The sequence below is a fragment of the Meleagris gallopavo genome, chromosome 1 (assembly GCF_905368555.1).
Source record: "Meleagris gallopavo chromosome 1, MGAL_WU_HG_1.1, whole genome shotgun sequence".
In the NCBI taxonomy this organism is placed as follows: Eukaryota; Metazoa; Chordata; class Aves; order Galliformes; family Phasianidae; genus Meleagris; species Meleagris gallopavo.
In genome coordinates this window covers 120,416,443-120,441,452 of record NC_139404.1, presented here as the reverse complement: position 1 = coordinate 120,441,452, position 25,010 = coordinate 120,416,443, and the positions used below count along the sequence as shown (strand labels likewise).

Here is a 25,010-nt window from a genome sequence, read left to right as displayed (position 1 = left end):
ATGTTGGCATCCCTTGTGATAAACAATGAGTTCTGTTTGACCTCTAGGATTCCTTTTTCCCTATAAAATGCACTTGATCATTTTGATTAATAAATAAAAAATAATTTTAAACCCTGGACTGTAAGTCAAAAAGAGACATTCCTGCCTTGGGGAACAGGGATGCTTAGTGAAACTGCGTATATATACTGAAGGGACGTTGTCAAGATATAACTTTGAAGAGCTGCAATAGCTCACTGGAAACCTTGTGAAATGAAAAAAACCTTGTTTAGAGAGGCTTTCAGCAGGAGGAACGTGGCAAACAGGATTACAGTCCCAAACCTACTAAATTCAATCAGTTCTCAATAATGTTAGCAGGAGTATCTTCTGTTTTCTTATTAGGATAGACACCAGGAGTACATTTATCCCTGTGTGAATAGCTAGCACAACTCACGCATTTGCTTCTAAAAGTTAAAACCTATTAACAGAGAAAAGAAAAAGAGTTGTGTGCTGACTCTCTTCAAAAAGGTTATCCACTGTCTTCATGAGTTTGGCTCCCAAAGATTTACAGAAACAAAGTGCCAAAGTGTGAGACTCTCTGCGCTATTATGTACATGAGGGACAGTATCATGATTTATTTTGATTTGTTCCAAAAGCAAGTTTCTTCCACATTAAAATGATGTATATTATACCAAACTAAAATATTAAAAAGGCCAGACCAGAATCAAGATGGAACTGTTGGAAATTTTCTTTATTGATCCACTTGTCATCATTTAAACTCCAATTTGCAAAGAAAGGGGGAAAAAAAAAAAAAAAAAGACATTCCTGTGTAACTTCACAGAATAAAGTGATTGTGCCAGTAAGCTTTATATCTAAGTTTAGAAGCATTCATAAACACAGTATTCAGCAGAAAATTCACTGTTGTTGAATATCACAGATGAGTAATCTACATCAGGCTGGGCAAAGTCCCAAAACATTCAGATGTTCAGTGTCACTAATGACCAGGATATTTTAGCTATCAGCTGTAGGAGAGCAGTTGATAAGAGCAGTTCCTCCATTTATGAGCTAATGGTTAATTACAGAAATGACTAACTGTGGGGACATTATTATTGTGGTTACGCCATGTAATCAGTGACCGACTATGCAGCAGGTTTTCTGTTGGGATAAATGCATCAAACTCCATTTTAGGGAGAGCAGATCATAGCTGTGGCTGTATGGATAATATTCCCACTAGAAAACATACATTGCAAATCAATTTATTAGATCCCAATTTGAGCAAATGAGCAATCTGCGTACACAGTTTAAACTGCACAAAGGTCCCCCACTGAAGTCACTAGGGACACCCTACATACTCTGGTGTCTAGTTAAACAAGCTCTTTTCTGTTATGGCCTTGAAATAGATTATTATAATACTATGATTCAGATAGCATTCATATTTCGCACTTGGAGAGAAAATAGTTTCTCTGGACAGCCACTCCTATGTCTGCAAGACCAGCTAAGACTACTGTTAGCACCAGACATCTGACTTAACACCTGGGGTACTAACGTGATTGGAGGGAAGGATGGGAAGAAAGATAACACCGAAGAGGAGTAAGTCCAAAGCATGTTCGGAGTCAGAAAACAGCACAGAAAAGGGAGTGGGGCTCCCCAGCACCTCCTGTCAAAGTGGTGCCTGAGGCCAAAGGACCACAGAGCTTTGCTGAAGGCCTGGAGGGGGAACCTGGGGTCTGAGGAGCTGATATCCTTAACTTTGGCAGCCTAAGGAAAATAGAAAACATTTTTCTCTAGATTTCTGTAACAGAACTTAGTATGTGTGGACTGAGTCCCTAAATCTTCATATAAATCTAATAAAACTGCTCAGAAGAATATTTCTTCAGTGTATTAGCATCGCCCTGGTCTTATGGCTTAAGAACAGAGGAAAACTCTTTATCTGAGTTGCCTTGAGCTATCGCTGGCATCAGTACTGCAACTGAGATTGAAAATTCAGGTCCACGCTTCTCATTCAGAGCAGTGGTTCTGTCAGAAAGAATTTGCAGATCAGGTGTACATGTGGTAGTGCAGGAGTGCATTACTACAATCCTCCCACTCCTACCCTCAGGAACTCGCAAAACACACACCACAGGCTGCCTGAGCTCCATGTTGAGATATCATCCTCAGGAGAGTTTTTCTCTGGGAGATAGTTAAAGTGTTAGCACAGGAAAATTAAATTCAAAATTCTACACATGATTACATCTGACTGTGTAAATGAACGTCCCTCCCGGCTGCTTATTCCACAAGCAGAAGAGGAAAAATATAATTATGGCTTTATGATGTGAAAGTTATATTATACTTCCATTTTTTATTTCTTATTGACATAATTTTATATATACACATAAATAATCATATATTTATAGATAGTGAAGCCAGTCAGAGAGAAACAAAGATTTCAGTGCTGTTTTCTTTCTAACAGCACAGTCTGTAGTGAAAAAAACTTTTTGAAGTGTATCAGTGTGATGGCTCTAATATATTTATGAAGGTATATGCTGAAAAATATTGTATAATCCTATTGGCATTATTTATGCTTTTGGTATAATATATATCATTATATGTAAGCCCTTCTACAATAAAGATTTTCCAGACTCGCTTTTGTTTGCTAAATCACCAACTGCAGAAGTTCATGAAAGAATATTTATTTTTAGATATTTCTTTGCAATTTGTTGACTTGATTGATTTATGATTTCTGTGTCATGGGTGAAGAAATACCTCTGCTTTCCATGGATTTTGTTACGTATCTTATTTCAAATAAACATGAAAAAGTGTTACAGGACTAGTTATAATGATTACATAGTGTTATTTCATTCACTGATAATACTTATTGCCTTCTTTTAAGTAGAGAGAAAATAAAAAGTTCTCCTGTCTTATTAAACTGTCTTATGCAAACTTGTAAGACAGTTTCTAAGATCAGAAAACAAAGGAAAATATGCTCAGGGTTGGTGCATTCTTGCAAGATTTGATGATATTTTATAAGCTCAGTACGGCAAGTAACAACTTGATTTTAAACTATTATGAAACAAAACCATCATAAAGAGAACAATGGCTTGTGACAAATAGTTACAAGCTTTTGCAAGATCTTTAAAAAGCATGCCATTCTTAGGCTGCTATCTGTTCTGTCTTGCGCTGATTAGATATTTTGATTCACATCTACCCAAGAGCAAAATAGAAATAATAAAGAAGCAAGAGAATACGCATTACTAGTAAAATTGTGAAACATCATCCCATAGGTCTCAAAAACTGTATTAGTTTATATGTTAGAAATATTCTGCCAGTGAAGCAGCACACTTCATCTACCAACTGAATGGTGGGAACACCAAAAGCTGGTGGGGCTCATTCCACAACTCTAATCAGAGTGAGAATATTTGTTTACATTTCAAGAGTGATAAATTCTTTAGACTAATAAAGTTCAGTGCCCTATCTAAACCCATGTGAGCTCATACATTTTCCAAGTCAAAAGCATGGTTTTGCCATTTTAATGTACTGCAGCTACCCCCAAACAAATCCTAAATGTGAGGCTTTGTACAGTTGACGGAATTATTTGCTAATGTAAATTTTCAGGTAATATAATCCATATAAATATTATTAAATATTTTCCTTTTAGAGTAATAGTAGGTGCATTTTTAAGAGAGTATTTATAGAATATCTAACCATGGTAATTTAAGGCAAATATATGCTATAATTGCAGGAAAGATAGGAGAGATCATGTTCTTACTTGCTGACTTTGGAAATTCAGGATGAGGAGAATGGGCACTAGCAGTTTTACATTCCCTCCACTGGATTCTGGATTAGACCCTAAAAGCTCTTTTCACACACCCTTTTAATAGCCAGTTCTCAACATGGTGTTAATTCTGGTTCTAAATGAACCTCTATATAATTGCTGTCTTCCCAGTTGTGACTAACAGACCACTGAGCAGAAGAATGCAATTAGAACAATTTTAAGGGGATGCAGGAGGGAGAAGTAAATGAAAGAACATACAGAGAAAAGCATATGGTAGATGGAAAAAAGATAGAGAAAGTAAATAAGAAGTGCTGATTTAATTTCTTCTGTACAAATCTGGCTTCACTGAAATTAACAACTATTCATGAATACATTAGAAATAATTGATTTATGTATTGGAAATAATTTATTTAAATTAGCAGTTTTATAACAAATTTGTTGAAATTGTATGTAGCTAACCACAGTGCTTTTAAACCTTCAAAATATCACATTATAATCCCTAGTATTTGAGGGTTTTATTTAATATTGGAGGTTGCAGTTGATATTTTCTTCATAACTGAAGTAATTTTGATTTGGAAAATGTACCAGTTTGTTTGGTTCAGTATGATATTCAGACTGCTTTATTTTCAAATGACAACTCTTGCATCCAAAGAATAGCATAAATGTTTGCTGTAATGCTGAAATAAGTCTAAGAGCATAAAGAAAGCTAAAGTGGGCTTCCAGTTTTTCTGAGTGGCTCAATAACCTTTTTACATGGCATTTCTGTAGGACTACAGAGTGAACATTTTTTTGAGACAGCAGTGGAACGATTCACGCCTGGCTTACAGCGAATATCCTGATGATTCCCTGGATTTGGATCCCTCCATGCTGGACTCTATTTGGAAACCAGATTTATTCTTTGCCAATGAAAAGGGAGCAAACTTCCATGATGTCACAACAGATAATAAGCTGCTAAGGATTTCTAAGACTGGAAAAGTGTTGTACAGTATCAGGTAAACCAGTTAACTTTATTTTTCTGCTCTTCATCCCATTCCTTCCTCTTACTTCCTGTTTTTTTTCTACATATAGCTAGGCTTGGAGAGCATAATTTACATATTTAATTTTTTATTGTCCCATGTGTACAACCAAAATGAGATTTAATCACATCAGGATAGAAGGAAAATTTGCCTACATTCCTTTGCTAAGCTTTTAGTTCTCACAAGATAGTAAGTTGCACAGCGGTACTTCCTAGCCTTGCTGGAAACTTAATGTTGTCTACTACTTTACTGATATGCCGCAGGAATTCCCATCAGCATTATTAGCTGAAGTCACTCCTCTTACAAAGAAAAAAAAACAACTCTTCCATAGTTTGTGAACTGCAATTGAAAAGTAAATGGGAATGTTATTTTAAGTGGCTACTAAAAACCTGAAGTAAAAATAGGCTTGAAACACAACAAATTTGACACACGAATCTCAGGGTAATTAGACATATCTGTTCACAGATAAAAGTAACTGGAATTGTGGAAAGCTTTTTTTATTGTTATTTTTTAATACTAAGTACACTGAAGTGTGTGTCATGTGACTGGATTTAGGCTGAATGGATAAACGCAGTTTGACAAAATACAACTGAATATTATCTGATGAAATGAGACATTGCAAAGGCATCAAGAACAGCAAATGTGCAATATTTGTTTAATATTCAGCTTACTGTGTGCTGTTAATTTAGTATAAAAAGTCAAGGTGAAAAACACTGCATTATTGCAACAGTTTAGAAAGATAATATTGTGTTCTGTGTTTTCCTAGGATACTTTGCAGTCAGTTTCCCGCATGGTGAAAAGTAAACATGGTAGTACCTGTTTAGCGGATCTGTTTATTGAATTTACTCACTAGTAAGGAAAATCAGCTCTTAAGACTGTAGTTTCTGATCAGGTATTCTTGTTCATGACCTGAATTTTCTCTGAGGAATTATTATTGATCCAGGTTAAGGACAACTGAGTCCTCTAGGATGCTAGATTAATAAACAGTAACATAACATTTCCTCCATTTACTTAATTCCTTTGGAAATTCCTTGATTTAGAACTTAACTATGTTTGGATGGATTAATCAGCATGGAACATAAGTGTTTACTGAGCAAGATTTCAAATTAACATACCTGAACAGTCTGAGAAAAATAGTAGCACAGAAGAATGAGACTAGCACTAGCAGAGTGATAAATATGCTGTCAGTTACAAATATTTCTTGTTTCACTCTGAGAAAGAAATGAATGCAACTGTTTGTTTGAATGACATCAGCCACCATCTTATTGGAGGCAACAGTGCAGCTGAGTGCTGCTCTGAATACAGATGGATAATTTCCCTGACATTTGTTCATGCAGGAAAAATAATATTTCAAGCTGTCATACCACATTTGTAAAATTCCCACTCCTAAATACAAATTTATGTGAAGTACAGTAAGCAATATTCCAATGAAGGACTAAGAAAGTCAGTTTTACCTGGTGCCTCTAACATGGCATATAATTTTGAGTAATATTTTACAGGGAAGAAAACTTTCTCCAGTACTGAACTTTGAAGTTAGAAGTAATTAGAAAAACATCTTCTCTATATGCTGTTTGTCAATTTCTTTTAGTTGTGTTATGCTGAAGCAAATAATATTTTATGATTTGTTTCAGTGCATTGAGGTTGGTAAAATGTTTCTATTTTCACTCACAAACCAACCGGACCTAGCCTGATGTAACGGTATTTAAATTTTAGCATTTAGCATCCTTCTACTGTTTAAAATGCTTTTAACACACATCTGGGAAGTAACATTGTGGTCTATTTTGTTTAATTTAATAAAAGCAAGTGCAAATTTGTCTCATATACGCGTAAACCACTGTCTCTACTAAATGAGTTTAGAACAACTCCCTGAAATAAATTGGTAAGAACTAAGGTGTGGGTATTATACAACAGCAGCATTCATGTTCCCTTTAGACTTCACCTGAAAGTGGAAATATGCTCTCTTAGAGACATGCGTGGCTTATGCTGCTAAATGCCATCCATGAGAAGCAAATCCTGCCCTTTCTGAAAAGAATTTGGACCTCATATAATCCTTATTTTACTAAAAAGGGACATTTGGTGCAGGATATATGTGCTCAGGTAATTTGTTGCAGGATCATGGAGGATTTAGGCCTGTGTTACCCCCACCACAGCACATTGCTCTTGGAATTATTTTATAGAATCAAGAATCATTGAAGTTGGAAAAGACCACTAAAATCATCTAGTCCAACTTTCAACCTATCACTACCATGCCCAATAACGCATGTTATTCATGTCACCTCATTATAAGCAAGAGTCAGTTTTCCTTTCTTTTAGTAAGGGATTATCCGTCTTGCATTCATTGGTGATGGTAGGCATGACATAGATTTCTGTCACTGTTTTCCACACAGTTGTTAGCTATCATGATCGTGCTTGCAGTCTACTAAATCTATTCTCTGGGAGTTGTTATGGAAAATAAAGCCAGAGAGGCAGATGTACTCACCTATGAATCATGTAAGTAAGTTTAGGATTCTAAACCTATTTTTAGGTATTTTCTGCAAGCACAGATGACAACTTTGGTATTTGTTTTAATTTCAGATATCATGGTATATACACTATATAAAGCCTGAGGCAAGACCGGTACGGAGAAAGAGCTTCTGAGCTTACAATACTTGGAAATGAGGGATATGAGGAACATGAAGGATTGTGGAGCTATAGTGATTTTCACACTTAAATCTTCACTATTTTGAAGAAAATTTGAAGTTTTAAGGTAGAAGATGACATTTTGCTCCAGACCTGGAAGCTAAATGGCACACAGCCCATCTCTTTAGAGAAAACTAGTCTAAGTCCTTGTGTACTGCAGAGCAGCCAAAAACCTCTGGGAGGGAATTCGCTATTGCTCAATATCACAGATATACACTTTTGTCCCTAGTGAGGTGACAACAGCTCTTAGAGGTGCATGCATTTTAGAAGTCAGCAGTTACAGTAAAGTTATATTCAGCAAGCAACTGCACTTCAGTCAAGATCAGTCTCAGTGGCACTCTTTGAGCTGCACAGCACTGTTAAATAACTATAGTTTTTGTTTTAAAGCTCTCCGCAGAGAGTGCTCAACAAGAGGGGTTCATTATAGCAGTGTTCAATATAATTGGCTTATGTTGTGTATATATTGTATGCTGAAAAACAATGAGACTAAATCTCAGCCCACACAATGTCACCCTCCAGATGCCTGTGACTCATCCCTCTGAGCTCACAACCCTTGAATGATCTCTGCATGGGCTGGATTTTGTAGAAGGACTACAAACTTGGAAAGAATGGCAGTGCTATGTGATGATACTGACAGTCTTGTTCCTGACACTCATATTCTGTATGACACCTGGATTTTGTATTGTGTATGCTGTTGAACTGATTTTTTGTTCCAGGGGCAAGGATCATATCTTCCCTGTCCCACTGTGGGCAGCTGGGACACCAGCAAAATGCTAAAGAACCTTATAGGAGGCTTTGCCTTCTCTTTGAGCCACACATTTGTGGTACCTGATTCCCACAAACTCATTTCAGGCTGCCAGAACATTAGCATCTGCTGAAAAGCTTATTTTAGCAAAGTGATGGAAAGTGGAAGGTGTTTTTTTTTCTGCTATACATTAATTGCCTCCCTCTCCTTGTAATATTTTCAGTGCATCTTAGTCATATGATCTTGATGCAGAAGGTAGTATAATTCTACTGTAGCACTGATTCATGGCATTGCACCTGCAATATGCTGGCCAGGAAGATAAAGAGGCTGGAACTTCTTTTTTTTTCTTTCTATCAGCTGCTCCACTAAGCAGCTTGTATTCCCAGTAGTCATATAAAAGAGAGGCTGTCCTCTGAAATGTAGGGCCACTCCATTTAGCCAGAAAGAGTTACAAAACAGATTACTTCACATTTTTAAAACACATTAAGAATTTAGAAAATGTTGCATAGTTTGACAAGAGAATCATGTGGAATTTTAGGGAGTTGATTTGAACAAATTCACAAATTATTTTTCTTCCTTATATTCCAAGAACAATTAAATATCTAGGAAGAAATTCCTCAAGTTTCTCAGAGTATCTTTTTTTTTTTTTTTTTTTTTTTTTTTTTTGGTCTTCACAGCATATTAAATTTTGCGGTAATTTAGGAAATTGCTTCTCTCTGTTTCAACTCTTGACCCAGATTTGGTAGTTAAATGTTATTATGGATGAAAACAGTATCTACCGGAGAGCAGCACTGTTTGGTTGAATACCATGAAACAGGAAATACAAGCTGTTGCATTGGTCTCTTTCTGCAGCTGTTGTGGAGATGATCACTGGACCTCCATATGACAACAAATAGATGAGGGGACGAGCTTCCACATCCAACAGCCCTCTCCTGCCTGAAAACAGTACATTTACTTGTAATACCGTCTCTTGTGCCATGTTACTCAAGTTACCAAAATTGAATCTTTGTTCTGTGCCAGTAGTGCCAATTGACAGAACACTGTGTCTAACCTCCTTAGATTCCCATTACTCTACATGCCATCTTAGGTTATATTAAAAGTTATGGTCACCATACCCCCTCATGTAAATCATCAGAAATAATATATAGCACTTGTATTGTTCAGCTTTTCTGAGCAAAAGTCCTGTGCTTTCCAGTCTTCCTTGTCAAGCTGTGCTCTTTGCCCTATAGGATGGAAGATTCTTTCCCTTCTCCTTTGGGAGGATCAAGTTGGGTATTAGGAAAAACTTCTTCACGGAAAGAGTGGTAAGGCATTGGAACAGGGAGGTGATGGAGATGTTCCTGGAGATGTTCAAGAAACATTTAGATGTTGTACTAAGGGACATAGATTAGTCAGGAAATATTGGTGGTTGTTGGACAGCTGGACTAGATGATCTAGGATGTCTTTTCCAATCTTGATGATTCTATGAAATGCAAAGCAAATTTAAAAGAAACATAAATAACACAGGTTTTCTCTTCACAATAGACTACTTGTGGGAAAGAAATTCCATAACATTCCTGAAAAAAATACATATATATCCATATCTTAGATTTATACCGATACCAAAAAATCTTTTGCCTTGTTACAGTAAATTCAGGCAAGGATCAGCTACAATAATTTCAGAGTATAACCCATATCAGCTACACAATAAGACACCTCCATTTACACCTAATGACACTTGTGTGAAAATCAACAACAGCGTGGCACAATCTAGTCTAGCAGAGTGGTAGAAAATGTCATGTTCTGCAGTTCTGCACATATCCTGTGCTTAACTTTGATGACTTCAGTTTTATTTGCAATCTAGTGTTGGTATTTAAGAGGATTTGGACTTTACTATCAGCATTGTCTTTCCATGTGACAGATTAGCAGAGAAGGAGAAGAGAGACTGTTACCATGATTGATATGTCTGTTTGCTAGGTAAGAACCCCTCTCCTGGCTCACATTCATATTTATTTTCTCAACTCTTATAAAATAGCACTGACAAAGGTGAGGCTTTTCTCTTGGAATTGAATCTTAATCAGCACAGGAACATTTTCATAGAACATTATTTATTATACCAATGGCAAAACAAGTCCATGCTCATTTTCCTAATCTTCTAAAAGCAAAAAGAAAGATACTTCATATGCATTAAAATAACTTTTCCACACTTAAGAAAATACGAGGACTGCTCCAAAAGTAATGTCTTCTGTTTCATTATGTTGGCCCACAGTGTCGGAGGCAGAAGTTGGTGGTATGGCAGTAGAGGTTGAATCTTCCTGCCAACATCCTGGTACATTTTGTTGCCATATGATAGATGGTAGCAGAGGGGCAATCAGTCTCCTCCATGAAGTAAAAACAGCACCCACTGACATTCACTGACACTTGCTGAATGTTTATAGAGACCAACCAGTGAATGTGAGCACAGTGAGGAGTGGGTGGTGCATTTCAGCTGTGGCAACAGCAACAGTGACTCACCTCCTCTAGTGCAGACTGTTACAAGCACAGCATTCAGGCTACTGTTTATCACTGGTGACAATGCTCATGGAGGTGACTGTGTTGAAAAATGGTGTTTTCTCTCTGAGAATTTGCTCTATCAAATAGTGTTATTGCACTCTTTTTAGCTGTTGTAATTTTCATGGAAATAAATAGGAGGCATTACTTTTGGAGTGATCTATGTGTATAAAAAAATGATATAATAATAAGCAATGCTGAACTACTAACTGAAATAGAGCACAAAAACAAAGAAGTTTTGGATTTGACTGCTATAATGTATATAGGTAGAGGCCTTGCAGACTTCTTATAACAAATAGTGCTAGTATCACTAGACTTTACTAAACTGTACCCTGGGACATAGTTACTTCCCGAATTGTAACTGCATGCTACATGAATACAGTGAGTTTGTCAAATTTGTCTTCCCATGGGCGCGATTACAATAATAACAATGGTTTCAGAGGCTAAAATAATGCAGCCTTTTATGGGAAAAGCAGCCATTCTTGTTACAGTTGAATTCTGCGTCCTTGAATTATTATTATCCACCTACTATTCACCCATCTTTTTTCTTCTTGCCCTTTTTTCTGCCTCTAATCCACCACCATATCCCTTCGGTTTGTGGTCTTTTAATTTAATGTGCTAAGATGCTTCTCATCCTTTGGGATCGTTTCCCAACAGCTTCTCGACTCTGCCCTCCCATCACCCATTCTTGTCTCTTACGTCCTCACAGCCTAGGTACAAATCCATACTGAGGATCTAGCTCTGTTTTTCCAATACCTTTAATTTTCTGTTGTGCCTAAAGTACTTGTTTGCATAACAAATAATAAAACCTCCTAAATAAATAATAAAGCCTAATGCAGGTATATTGTTATGCAACTAGCACAGCCATTGTCAAAACCCCATTGATGATCTTGCTTAAGGAAAGAATAATTTACATTTTAATGACATAAAATTAGTTGCATTTTCACTTCATCAGACATTTAAAGCAATGTAGGGATATGAACATTATACTTGAACATGCACTACCTCGCTAATTCCTCTAATGCTGTGCATGTCCCTAGCTGACATACAAAAACACTGGGTGTGAAGTAAATACAAACACAACAGAAGAGCTATTTAAACTGAAGGAAATCTGCCAGGACAACTGGCATCAACAAATAGCTCTACGTTGGTCATAAGGAAATTTAAACTGGAAGTTACAGTGTTTCCGCTCATCTATACTTTGAATTCCCAAACAATATTCCAAGAGAAATAGTGATGAGCATAGAGAGGAACAAGGTATCATTAAACAGAATCACAGAACACTATATCCCAAGTTGGAAGGGACCCACACGGGTCATTGAGTCCAACCCTTGGCTCCACACAGGAACACTTCAGCTCAAACGCTCCTTGAGCTGTGACAGGTTGAGGCCGTGCCCACAGCCCTGTGCATCCCATTCCATGCCCACCGCCCTGTGGTGCAGCCCCTTTCCCTGACCCCCAGCTGCCCCTCCCCTGACACAGCTCCATGCCGTTCCCTCGGGCCCTGTCGCTGTCACACAGAGCAGAGCTCAGCGCTGCCCCTCCGCTCCCTGTGAGGAGCTGCAGCCGCCATCAGGCCTCCCCTCAGCTCTGCGCTAAGCAAACGCAGGGACCTCAGCCGCTCCTCACACCTTGCCGTGAACAGTTTTAAAATGGATTAGATGAAACGACTATATGTGTTAATTATCAGATTTGATGGTCCAAGATGTATCTTCTACAGCCCTATATTCTTGCATCTCAAATGCACAGGGCTCAAATACACAAAGAGAAAGCTTTATTTTTCCAAGCTAAAGAAAGCGGGAAATGCTTTTGGAGAATAATCTATACGCGGACAGTTGTTCTTGGCTGACGGGATTAAAAAAAAAAAAAAAAAAAAGAATTGGCAGGGGTAACTTCTGAATCCAATGGGATTACATAGCAAACCACATATCTGCATACCTGCTCTCCTCACAGGTATCAGTGATGTCTGTCTTTGACTACTGGTAACCATTTACCTATTGAATGTATGTTAGAGCAGTTAAATGTTTTACAGAAAAAATGTAGGTTCAGGATCTGTTTCTAATTGAATGGCATAAAAAAGTGCATTTTCCTGGAATATGCTCGCAGAGATGGAGGTCTTTTGCCAATTGCATTACAATATATGACTTGAACAAGGATGTCATCATGCCAGAGAGAAAGAAACGGAAACTAAACACACATTGCAGGAAAATTAATATATAAAATAACAGAGGGAAGGGAGAGATTTAACTGCATTTTTAATGGGATTCAGAATTTAGCTGCTACATGAAATCATACTTGAGTTTAATTCCTCAGATTTGCTTGAACAAAAATTGGGAAATCATTTGCTGGCAACTCATGTGCTGGCATTACGTACCTACAGACAATGCTGGCATTACAATGAGAAGTGGGATGCCCATAATAAGAATCCACCACTCTTTCGTTTTGTGCCAGCTCCCGTTTCAAGCAGTGCACGAAGCAAAGCAAAATACTGGAGGGAGAGACAACACGATCCTAAACAGCAGAATGTGTTACTCCAGCCTGCATCTCTTCTCACAGTAGCAGCGAAGGCTCCACATCTCCTCTAAGCTCAATTTCAGCCCATTCGCATCTGACAGAAATGAAGCTGCAGAACACGGCAAACATTAGAGAGGGATTCCAGGGCTTCTCAAAAATAAGGGAAAAAGCAGACAGTTTGACTGTTCCGTTTAACAGGACAAAGCCTGTAGACTGTGAAAATTACCAGAATTGACATTCAAAATGATGAGTCAGGTCCCTGAAAAAATAATGAGATGAACTACAAAATGAAAAGCCCTTTAAAAGAGGAATGTCACTGGGATTTATTTTTTTGGCTTTCTGATGTACGAACAGTGCGTGTGCTCTCCTTTCAGGCACAGATCAAGATCCCCAGGAGAGGGGGATGGGAAGGATATAAAGAGATTTTACATTCTGCTGCCTATTTCAGTGCCACTAGTCTGAATGGCATTTGCTCCTGTGTCATGCAATGCTGTCATGGTTGCTGTGCAACTCCATCTCCCCTGCCAGTTAATGGGGAACTTTGCCTGCCTGTGCTTAGGCAATATTTTTATGTTATTTCAACAGCTATAAGAATCGAAAGTTTAATCTAAAAAAAAGAAGCTAAGATGTTGTTTGTAACACCAATTCCTGTCCCACCAACTAAGCTGTGGATGGGTGTCACTTGAAAGAATGAAGGGATAAGAATAGAAGCAAAGAGTTATTTTTGATATCATGCCCACTCATGGTGAGGCTTTTGCTGCTTTTCATGTGTGAGGAGACAATCATGCTTTTTGTAGGAGATAGGAAAGACTTGCACCCTGATCACTTTCCAGCAGTACCTCTGAAATTCTGGAGTCTGATCCCAGTATTTTCTCATTAGGAAAAATGTTACGAGGCAGCTGTTTTTCCGTAACCTCCTCACAAACTGCCACACTTGCAGGTTTGTTCATGAAAATGTCATTTCCCTTCTTGTCAGACACCTGGTGCTTGGAGATCCAGATTCTCTTGTGAGATAAAGGCCTTCTTCCTGGGGGAGAGCTATTGCATAGGTCAAGTGAGGTTTTGGGGGAGTCACAGCACACCAGCTGTTAGCATGCTCGTAAGCATGAGGTGCGTTGGAGTACAGTTTAATGTTTGCTGTGGATCAGGCAATTGTAGCTCAAATGCAATATTTTCTTACATTTCTAAAAAAATGAAAGTAAATATTGGATTATGTAACATGTAAACCCAGTTCCCTAAGGGCCTAACCCAGTACTGGCAGTTCTTTACTTCGGTTTTACGTTTCTGACCATTCACAAGATGTTTATATACATAATGTTCTGAACTGTTTTTCTAGCATTTTGGGATTATCAGAGAAGTAATACCTGTGGCTGGAGCCACAGATATTCAATATTATGATTATAAGCAATAGTATTCAAAAACTCTGAGATGAAGAAAGAGACTGGAGATGATGTTGAGAATAATCTGCTCACAAATATTGAAGAATTATTGATTTATCTTATTTATTTATTCATTGGTATGAAAGGAGTCCATCTCTAAGGAATCTTCACTGATGGTGCTACTTTGGAAATTATGGGTCAAAACATGGACTAACCCCATGTCTTAGTACTCCAAAGAGAGGCGGGGTGGGATGTGTGAGGAACTGGGATAAAAACAGAACAAGGGGAAAGAGAAGGGCAGCAATAAATTAGGATGCAGAGGAAAGAGGCTGGGGTTTTGAAATGGATGAATACAGAAAGGGAGAGATGTAGGGTGCACAGGCAGGCATGGGTGGAGTGGGCAAAGTGTGTCACGGAATCAGAGAAAGGGTAGGACAAGGGAGAAGGATGAATTGGAATGAAGTGAACACAGAGTGCTGCTGAACTTCACTGCAGAGCACATGAATACCTCTGTGCTCCCCTGGCTGCATGTATGTGTGTCACTCTCTCTTCACTGGCTTTTCCTCAAGTGACAATATCTGGCTACTTATTTTTAGGGCAGCTGTAGTGTATATGCTGAGCTCTACTGCTGGCCCTTGTGAGGGCCAGCCTGTTTCTTTCTGGAGAAAATAGTGACATTGAAAAACAGAGCGTTCAGGTGTTTGAGGTCACCAACACAGGCAGTTCTGATTAATAATATGCTGTAAGGCCATTTAACTTTTCCCATAGATGCATTATCCTGGCTTCTATAGTAACATAAACCACAGCTTTCAGAACTATTGTCCCCCTGCTTGCAGAAGTAGGAAACACAGAACTTTGAACAATGCTGATAAGGTATCTTTCTGAAGTGATCAGAAATGAAAGAGGCTGAGCTGGAGTGAGAAGAGAGACAGGCCCACAGTCCGGGTCTGAACGATTTCTCAGGATGTTCTGGTGAAACCCAGGGATGAAAGAGGGGATCTTGAGTGAAATTCTGGATGGAGAAATACCAGCGGTGCCCTTTGTACCTTGAAGGCATTACATCCTTCTGAGATGCTGCTCAGAAGGACAGACCTAGCGTATGAAAGAAGCCTCACAAAGTAGGTCCCTAGAGGACTTGAATTACAGCCCTGCCTCTGCTACAGTATCGCTCAGTAGTGGTTTCTTTTTTATTATTATTTTGTCACAGTGCTGGCTAATTTTTCAGTTTCTGCTTTCTGGCTCCGCTTCTGCATTTTGTACTGTTCAAATCCCAGGGCTCAGTTCTTCTTTGACATTGGGATGGATGAGGGAAAGCAGGGAGTCACTTGGCTTTGCCTGCAGGGTGTCCTGCTGGACCTGGCGCTGTTCCTGATGTGCACAGAGGGATTCCCAGCTCTGCAATTCTCTTCTGGTCCCTGTCTGCTCTGTTAAGCCCCAGAGCTCTCCTCCTAAGCTACCTGTGTAACCCAAGCCTGAACAGCAGGGGATGGTTACAAAACATGTTGTTTGTATATCTCAACTGCCTTGATAGCGAGGTGCTGAAAAATAATTGTTCTATAGCAGTTTCTTCTGATGTATTAATGATTACAGTATTCATCAGTGTAATTGCCAGTTAAAATTGCACTTTGTATCAAATCTCCAGGGGCTCCTCTTGAATTTGCCAAGTGTGAGACATTCATTCTTTTTTTTTTCTTTTTCTTTTTTTATATATATATATATTCTGTCAATGACGTTATAGGCAGTGTGGGTAGCTATAGCTGCCTAACCATTTCTGATCCTGTTTCCCTATTAGAATAAACATACAAGTAGTGACATGGCAATGGATTTGGTAAAAAAATTGTGGAATCATGTTTTTGCTATATAAGAGTCAACTGCTATAAACTGACCCACCACCATGGACTTCATTTGAGCTACTTCAGACTCCAGTAGCCAAACATTAGATTGTAGTAATCCTGTCAAAAATCAGTAGGTTTACCAATACCAGCCAAAAAGTGCTGAATTTAATACTTTTGTTAATACTGGTAAAAGGGATTACAGAAGCAAAGATGCTAACTATGAGTGACTACTATGCTGAGATGAAGAACAAGTTAAAAGGGCATGATCTCTTGCACTAGCACTCAATAATCATTGAATAGAAGTTATTTTCCAATTGTGTGGGTAAGCAGAGAATAATTTAGGCTTTCTGAAAGTCATCATTGCTAGGGAGAGAAAGAAGAGATGCCGACCTTTGTGTGAAACAGCATAATGCTCTTTTCCTCAACTCTCCTCCAGATGAATAATTGACATATCCATCTAGCCACTAGGGGAAATAGATCACTTAATCCTTGAGAAACTTGGAAGCACTTGATTACTCATGAGTTTCATACTAAACTAATAGATTAGATACCCCTGCCCATGTATATAGTTAAACCCTCAGATTTCTTGAGGGTTCTGGAGAGGAGAAAGGGATGAAGGGGAGAGGAAACACAGTGAGTGAGTCCACGACTGATGGTTGGTAAAATCTAAATGGTGTATAGGTCATAACTTCTTCAGAAGATGATGGTACACTTTGCAGCCTTTTAGAAAATCATTTGCATAAAGACACACTTGAAATGAACTTCAAAAATCTAACCCATTTTCAGAATATGACTGAAAAGAAGGAAGAGAGTTTGGTATGTCAACATTTCAGATTAAAAAAAAAGCAGAAGCAGTCTTTTGTCATTACTGGGGATTAGCAATTTAAATAGTTCAATCTTTAATCCAGGAAACTGGTAAAATGAGGCCAATTGACATTTGCAGGACACTTAAAATATTTAAAGTGGTAAGGAGCATGTTTTCAAAGGCATTCATACCTCCATGAAATGTATTCTTTTTTTTTCTCTAGATGGCTTACATTTTTAATTCTTATGCTATGTGCTCTCAAAGGTTAAGTAAGAGTTTATTTACTGTGATGTAGAGAGGACTGCTGGGTGATTTTCTTCATCACAATGCACTTTAGTGCCACTGACAACCAATTTCTGATTTCCTGATATTGACATTCTGTGCACTGAGACCTGTGTCGATAGGATAAGAATGGTACATTCTCTATGTAGCTCATGGATAAGCAAAAGCACAGAAATGAGTAGTAGGATTTTTGATCAAAATGATTACATTTTGATTACAGTTACCTAAATATCATCTACTTATCATAGTGATTTGATTGCAGGATGGTAGGACCAAAAAGTACAGTCAGGCCTTCCCAAAAAATTCCCATGGTAAAGAAACGGACTGAACTAGATTGAGTAAGCTGTATGTACTGAGAAACACAAATGACTTGAGAAGCACAAAATCACTACAGGGGACAGAGTTGAGTGAGATATGTCTCCATATAAATTACATTTGACTTTGTGACAACACGATTTCCAGGTTAGCAGCTGGCACATTTGTTCACTGGCATAATTAAAAATGTCTTCCCATTGTACCATAGTAATGCTTCAGTGTACTTTCAAGTGAGACAGTTTAGTTATTGTACTTGATGACAAGTGGACACTGTGGTTTTTGTTTATTTGTTTATTTGTTTTCTTTGTGTCGAAGTGTTGAAGGTAATCTGAAACAATACATGTACTCTTTTTAAATAACTTAAACCAAACTCTTAATATTTTTTTTCTGTGCCTTTTTCGAAGAAGATAGTTATTTGTAATTCTGTCAACCCAATATCTTGTTTATTAAAAGCATTTCCTTCTCCCCATGGAAACAAGAAGAAAACAGTGGAGAAGAAGACCTGAAACACAGATTTCAATCAAATGTAGAAAAGTAAACTAAAGCAAAAATAATGAGAGAGAAAAAAAAGGAAGAAACAATAAGCATATTCCTGTCCAAGTAAAATTATGCCTTATCTGGGACAAAACAGCTGAAAAATTAAGAGAAATTTAATTTGTATGATAACATTCCTTTAGGCTTACTTTCTTGTTCCTGAACCTTTATCTTTTAATGCAATGCAATTGTAGCAGTTACTGTATTTTTTCTTGTTGTTATTGTTTTCTTTTAATGTCTAAGAAGTAAGAATGAAGGGTTGGAACTGGCTCTCATACACAAAAAAAAACACTCCCTGTTGAAGAAACCCCTTGATTTTTATGTTTTCTTCCTTTGCTGTTCCAAAACAAAACCTAAAAATGTATGTCTCATAATCAGTCATTTTAAGTTTTGCATTATCTAGGTTCACTGTTATACATATAACATTCACTGGTACATTAGTGTGGAGCATCTCTTGCTATCTTGCTATCTTGCCTCTGTTCTGTCCAGCCAGTGCTCACTGGACAGTGCAGCCAGTGAGAGCCTGTTTTGCTTTACATATTCTATCTTCACAGGCTCTTTTGTCCTTAAAACCTAAGAGAGGATGAGGAGTTCATCTTCTGAGGCTCTAAGATTTGGCCTTGATTCTTCAAAGTATAAATATGGGGCTTTGAATAAAATCTGTATATTTCTAACAAGTGCTTCTTTTTTTTTTTTTTTTTTTTTTTTTTTTTTTTTTTTTCCTCCTATTTTAGGCTTACTTTAACCTTATCATGTCCCATGGACTTGAAGAATTTTCCTATGGATGTACAGACATGCACAATGCAGCTAGAAAGCTGTGAGTGTCCGATTGCTTTGCCTAGTAAAACAAAATAAAACAAAACAAGTTTTACCATAATTTTGGTGGTTTGATAGTATTTACATTGCTATATTTGTGTGGTCAGAATCAATATTCCTCTTTTGTAAGGGGAAGTTCTGGAGAAAAAGTGTTTTAACTAAAGTGTAGTTCCCTACTCTATGCTGTTCCAGCTCTTTCTTTATTCTCCCACCTATCCAATCAGGGCTGTGTCACTTCCAGGAATAACCACAGCAGTGCCATACCCGAGAAAACAAATCTCAAGAAAGTAAGAACAACTAGGTCACAGCCAGGGATGAGTTATGTCTGATCAAGACGATTCACAGTCTTTTAAAAAATGTGAGCAACGTACTCCATGAAGCAGAGATTTGTGATTTCACAGAATCATAGAATGATTGGAAGAGATTTTTACATTCATCTGGTACGATCCAGAGCAGGGTGCCAGGCCCTTATCCAGGTGGCTTTTGGAAATCTCCAAGGAGACTCCACAGTCTCTCTGGGAAGCCTGTGCAGTGCTCCATCATTTCCAATATAGAAATGCTGCCTGGTGTTCAGGGGAGACCTCCTGCATGCCAGCATATGTCCACTGCCTCTTGTCCTTTGCATGGACTTAGTACGAGCCAGTATGTGTCAAGCCACTTTGTTTTTTTAATTTTTATTTTTGTTTTGTTTTGTGGGGAAGAGATAATGGGTTTATCTATACATATATCAGCTGAAGGTTACTACTTGTCTTTGAGGCTGGAGGTTGGACACAGATTGTTTAGTTTCCTCAGAGCTGTGTGGTAACTGCAGTTGTAAAGAGACTTCAGAAAGTCCAAGCCTCTCTCTAACACCTTCACACCTCTCTGGTACATCACAGGTTTACAAAACCTGCACTATCACCTATTCTAGAAATCCTGGTTTTGTTCTGCCCAACAACTACATAGTCAAAGAATGATGAAAAGTAAACAAGATGCTGGCTGATACACAGACATAGAAAAATGCTAACTCATTTGTAAATAGTATCTTTCACGGGCCATAAAAATTATTCTTAGTGGCAAACCAAGACACTATTTCAGAAGTTAATTATGTTACTTATTTGTTGCTCTTAACATAGAAGCAATATTAGCAAGAAGCAACTAATTGCAATTGTGCTGTAGTTAATCAGAAGGATTAAAATTATAGCTAACATTTACTGAAATAACTGACATATTTGTAAGCCATAGTAATACTTGCTTTCAAGGCTTTCATTACTATGTAATGAATCTGATTTCTTTGTTGTAGTTGGCTACACCATGAATGATCTGATTTTCGAGTGGCTGAGTGATGGACCTGTACAAGTTGCAGAAGGTTTAACCTTGCCACAGTTTATTTTGAAAGAAGATAAAGAACTTGGTTATTGCACAAAACATTACAACACTGGTAAGCATTATTCTGTTGTTGTTGTTTTGTTGTTTTTTTTTGTTTGTTTGTTTGTTTGCTTTTTCTCTGTGAAATGGGAAAAGATGGGTAAAATAAAAAAAAAAAACAACTATTTTTAAACTAAAATTGGATGCAGCCACAAATATTTTAAATCTGAAAAATATATCTTTTTTATTTTCATTTGCTCGAATAGTTTTTGTTTTCCTCCCCAAATTTCCTTAAACATTGTTAAGGATACTCTAATGCACATGCCCTAATATTCTAGAATCTTTAAAATCATTATGGTTTTAGAGTCTTAAAAATGTAAAAATCTTGTCAGTCTGATTTCCTCAAAATGAAGCTTTTAGAACAAACTAAATATTCTCTTTAATATCGATAAATCAGTTTTAAAGTACTGATTTTTGAGCTTGATTTATTTTTTCATTATATCAAAATGCCAGTGAGGTAAAATATCAACTTTTCACCAACTTTTGTATGAGGTCTAACTTAAGAGATGTAGTATTTGAAATGGCAATGCTTTCACTGCTGATCTGAATAGAGTGCAAACATAAAATGTTGGAAAATTGTTTAATAACCTTGCTGTTTTCCTACTTTACCTTTTGAAAAATTTCAAGTGCGTTTTCTGTCTTTAGCTATACAAGCAGTGAGAGCTCTGTTAAATTTGGATTTATCTGCTTGGAGTCTAATTAATAAGGACAGTGTTCAGAGAACAGTTTGCTGGATGCTTCCTGGGATTAGATATAATCCCTGTCATCTGAAATTGGTTTGTTTTTTTTTTCATTATTTCAGCATAAGTGCCAGTCTGCTTGCATCAAAGACATTTGTTTCACTCTGTGAAATAAAGCAACATGAGATGTTCTTCCCCTGTCAAAAATAAAGTCACATTCCTTTCTCATGAAAAGAAAATTACTATCTTTAGTTTTTATTAATGCAGCTTCTCATTTGGGATCCCAAAGTGCCAAGGAAGGATTTTTTTTAATTCCACAGTCCAAAATATGTGGAAATCAGGAGTGTTATTACTACTTGATTTTTTTTCTCGTATTTTAAAGGGGTAATCAGGAGTAAATTCCAATCAACAGAATTCAAGTACTTGCAGTGCGGCCATTGCAAACTTTAGCTATCTCCTGCTCCATGATTCAAGCTCTGAATAAATGTATTAATCTGCTTTTCTAGTTGCTGACTCCCAGGTAGCCATTTTGCAGGGTGAAGTAAGAGAGGAAGGAGAGCATGGGCAATAGTTTTCTTATATACTCATTGAGATTCCCCATGGATGATAAAAATGTCAGTTAGTAGCTCCCACTTCATATATTTGAACAAAATATCTGCATAATTAACAAAAGTTTGAAGTATGTTCCTTGGAAAAGGCAAACGAAGAGCAGGACTCAGACAAAATAAAACTTCACATACGTGTGTTTACATTGCTGTCTTCTCTGAGGTATGCTCCTTCAGGTTTGGGGTGAAATCAAAATATAGATGAAAGCTACATTATTCAGCCTTCCCATCCCACCCATGCTGCAAGGAGCTCTGCCCAGGTTATGCCATTGGAATGTGGAGAGTGTTTGGGCTACTCTAACACCATCACTATCACAGGTGGAACCCTATCTTTTAAAAGACCAGATCCCTTCTGTTTTGGCAGTCCTGATGTATCAGTACACAGGTCTCAGAGTCTTTGTCTTTGGGATGATGGGTGAGGTCACTGATACCACAACTTCTGTCTTCCAGAGTATTCAATTTTTCTCCCCTCCTCAATTTGCCAGTTTCCACTATATTGTACTTTGTGCCAACTCTCATACCTGTCTGAAACCTGCCATTCAGCTTTGTAAATCAGCAGAAAAGTATGTTTATCATAAAAAAAAAAAAAGAGAGAAAAATTATCCTTTCATCCACAAGTAATATGGAAGGAGCAATGCATGTCAGTGCTTTTGCCCAACTGACACAACAGAGGATCTTTGAAATAATTGGTATGATGTTTCACAAATGACAGATGTTCATTTATTTGGGTTAGTCAGCATTGAGTGAGAGCCTTCATATAACTAAAACCCCAGCCAAGGCACACCAATTTGGAGAGCAGCAAAAAGTGATTGGATTAATGGCCAGTGAGCTGTTGCAGCTCAGGACATTGCATTCCCCACAGCATAGCTATCTGTACTTTCTTAAAATTCTGTCCTCCTCTACCCATGCAAAGGCAGCTCAGGACATTGCATTCCCCACAGCATAGCTATCTGTACTTTCTTAAAATTCTGTCCTCCTCTACCCATGCAAAGTAGGTATTTATTATATGAAGAATCACTTACCTCTCACAAGAGATTGTTGTGGATTTCCTGGAGTTAGATTTTTGATGAAACTCAAAGTCAGCTTTGAATTGATTCTGTTATAAGAAGTAACCCACAGGCACAAATAAATGATGTGAAAGGAATGAAAAGGAGTTTAATCTACCATAGGACATTAAGACTAATTTTTTACAATTCATCTAATTACGTTTGCTTTATTTAATGCAATTAAAAGAGAAAAATTCTGTTGTCTTTTAACATTAAACTTTGTATTTGAGCAAAACAAAATCTTGTTAAATTTTAAGAAGAAAAAATAACATTCTATTTTCTAGAGGTGAAACAACTGTACAAATACTTGTTTTCTGAGATAATGTAAATAATTGAGTACAGTCTGTTTCAGGGACTCCATATCCCTCCCACTCTTGAGCTCAACAAGTGGCTGACTCACAGCTTTACGTTCACATGTAGTTTATGTTCAGAAAGCAAGATAAAACTGTGCAAAAAGCATTTATGAGAGTAATTTCGTGTTCTAGGAAAGTTTACATGCATTGAAGTCAAGTTTCATTTGGAGCGTCAGATGGGATACTATTTAATCCAGATGTACATTCCTAGCCTGCTGATTGTCATTTTGTCCTGGGTTTCTTTCTGGATCAACATGGATGCTGCTCCAGCAAGAGTTGCACTGGGTATCACCACAGTTTTGACAATGACCACTCAAAGTTCAGGATCAAGAGCTTCCCTTCCAAAAGTAAGGCAATTATTTTGTACCAGTGGTTTGTTATCATCAAGAAAAATTATAGTACTTTTGAAGTTTCTTGACAATCTATGTAAGAATGTGTCTAATAAGAATAAGAAAGTGGTGTCAATGTGATGCTAAACTGTTGCAATATTGCAACAGTTTTCTGTTGGTTTATGGGATTGCCAGAGAGAGCTCAAAGCTACGGATTTTTAATGATTTACTGCTAGCTTTGTCACTTAGGCATCAGCATGCAGAATAGACTTTCTGAAGTATCTAGGTACTTGTCTGGATTTCTGAAACCACTTTCCTGAAAACTGGATATTTTATCTGGCTGGGGAATTTGTCTAATCTTTTCTGGACTGTTTGACTCCCAAATATCATGGCATGGTTAGTTATGACTCTCAATCAGATGGGTATATAAACATACATACATATATATATATATATATAAAATAAATATATGTTACATATATATACCGAAAAGATATCTCTGGACAATATTTTCAGAGAAGTCCTGCTGTCTTTCTCTGCTTCGCAGTAGGATCAGTCCATGTTCTTATTCAAGTGATGCCTGCATCCAGCCTACACACAAAAATATCCTCTCGCTTGAATTTTGTGGTCTTTTTAATCAAGAGCAGCTACTGTAGATGAGAATACAGATTACAGAATATATTATTTGATTAGATAACAGAAGAACACTTTTCAGCATGGGCACATTTTAATGCTTCTGTTAGCAGCATTCCCAGCAGAATTTATATTGCATGCTCAGGTTTTGTGCAGTTTTCTGGGAGAGAACTCAGGTAGATCAGTTAACAATGGTCTGTGGAGTCATGAGATATGATCCCTGTAGAATCCCCTTTTCATGTGCCCAGAATCACAAGGACTGGGATCATAAAACTGTGCTAACTGTAATGAAAGCACAAATGTTGAAAGTTTGTATAGCATATGATCCATTCCAAAAGGCAGCTTGTGTTTTTTCTGCTTTACCCTCAGTATCATATTCAGTCTAATTCCAAGTACTGTAATTTGTTAAAATTGAGCATATATAGACCAGCTTTAAAAACTGCACAGATTGTGTTACTCTTCTGTTGGTATTGAGAAAGTATCACTTAAGAATCTGGTGATTACAACAGTTGGTTCAGCTTCACTTGTTCACTTGGAACTATATATAATTTTCCATGAAAACTAAAAATATTTCATATATTAACACAGAATTTCAAATTTATACTTTCTTAACATTTATTCGGTCAATATTACCAAATGAACACTCTGAGAAGAAAGTCAACAAAGAGGTAATCTTGGCAAGAGCCATGCTGGATCTGTAGATAGCAAGCTCAAAGTCACTGGAGACTGTGACTAGACGGTACAACTCAATTCCATGCTTTCTTTCAAATTAACTGACTTG

The 25,010-nt window shown here is 37.4% G+C and overlaps 1 protein-coding gene across 1 annotated transcript in view; it reads left to right on the top strand.

The window, feature by feature from the left end:
- GLRA2 (glycine receptor alpha 2) overlaps positions 1-25,010 on the top strand; it is a 130,412-nt gene that overhangs the window by 28,245 nt on the left and 77,157 nt on the right. The window contains exons 6-9 of the mRNA XM_085211788.1: positions 4,496-4,719; positions 19,095-19,177; positions 20,459-20,596; positions 23,400-23,614. Coding sequence (XP_085067914.1) covers positions 4,496-4,719; positions 19,095-19,177; positions 20,459-20,596; positions 23,400-23,614 — 660 coding nt within the window. The remainder of the gene's footprint in view (positions 1-4,495; positions 4,720-19,094; positions 19,178-20,458; positions 20,597-23,399; positions 23,615-25,010) is intronic.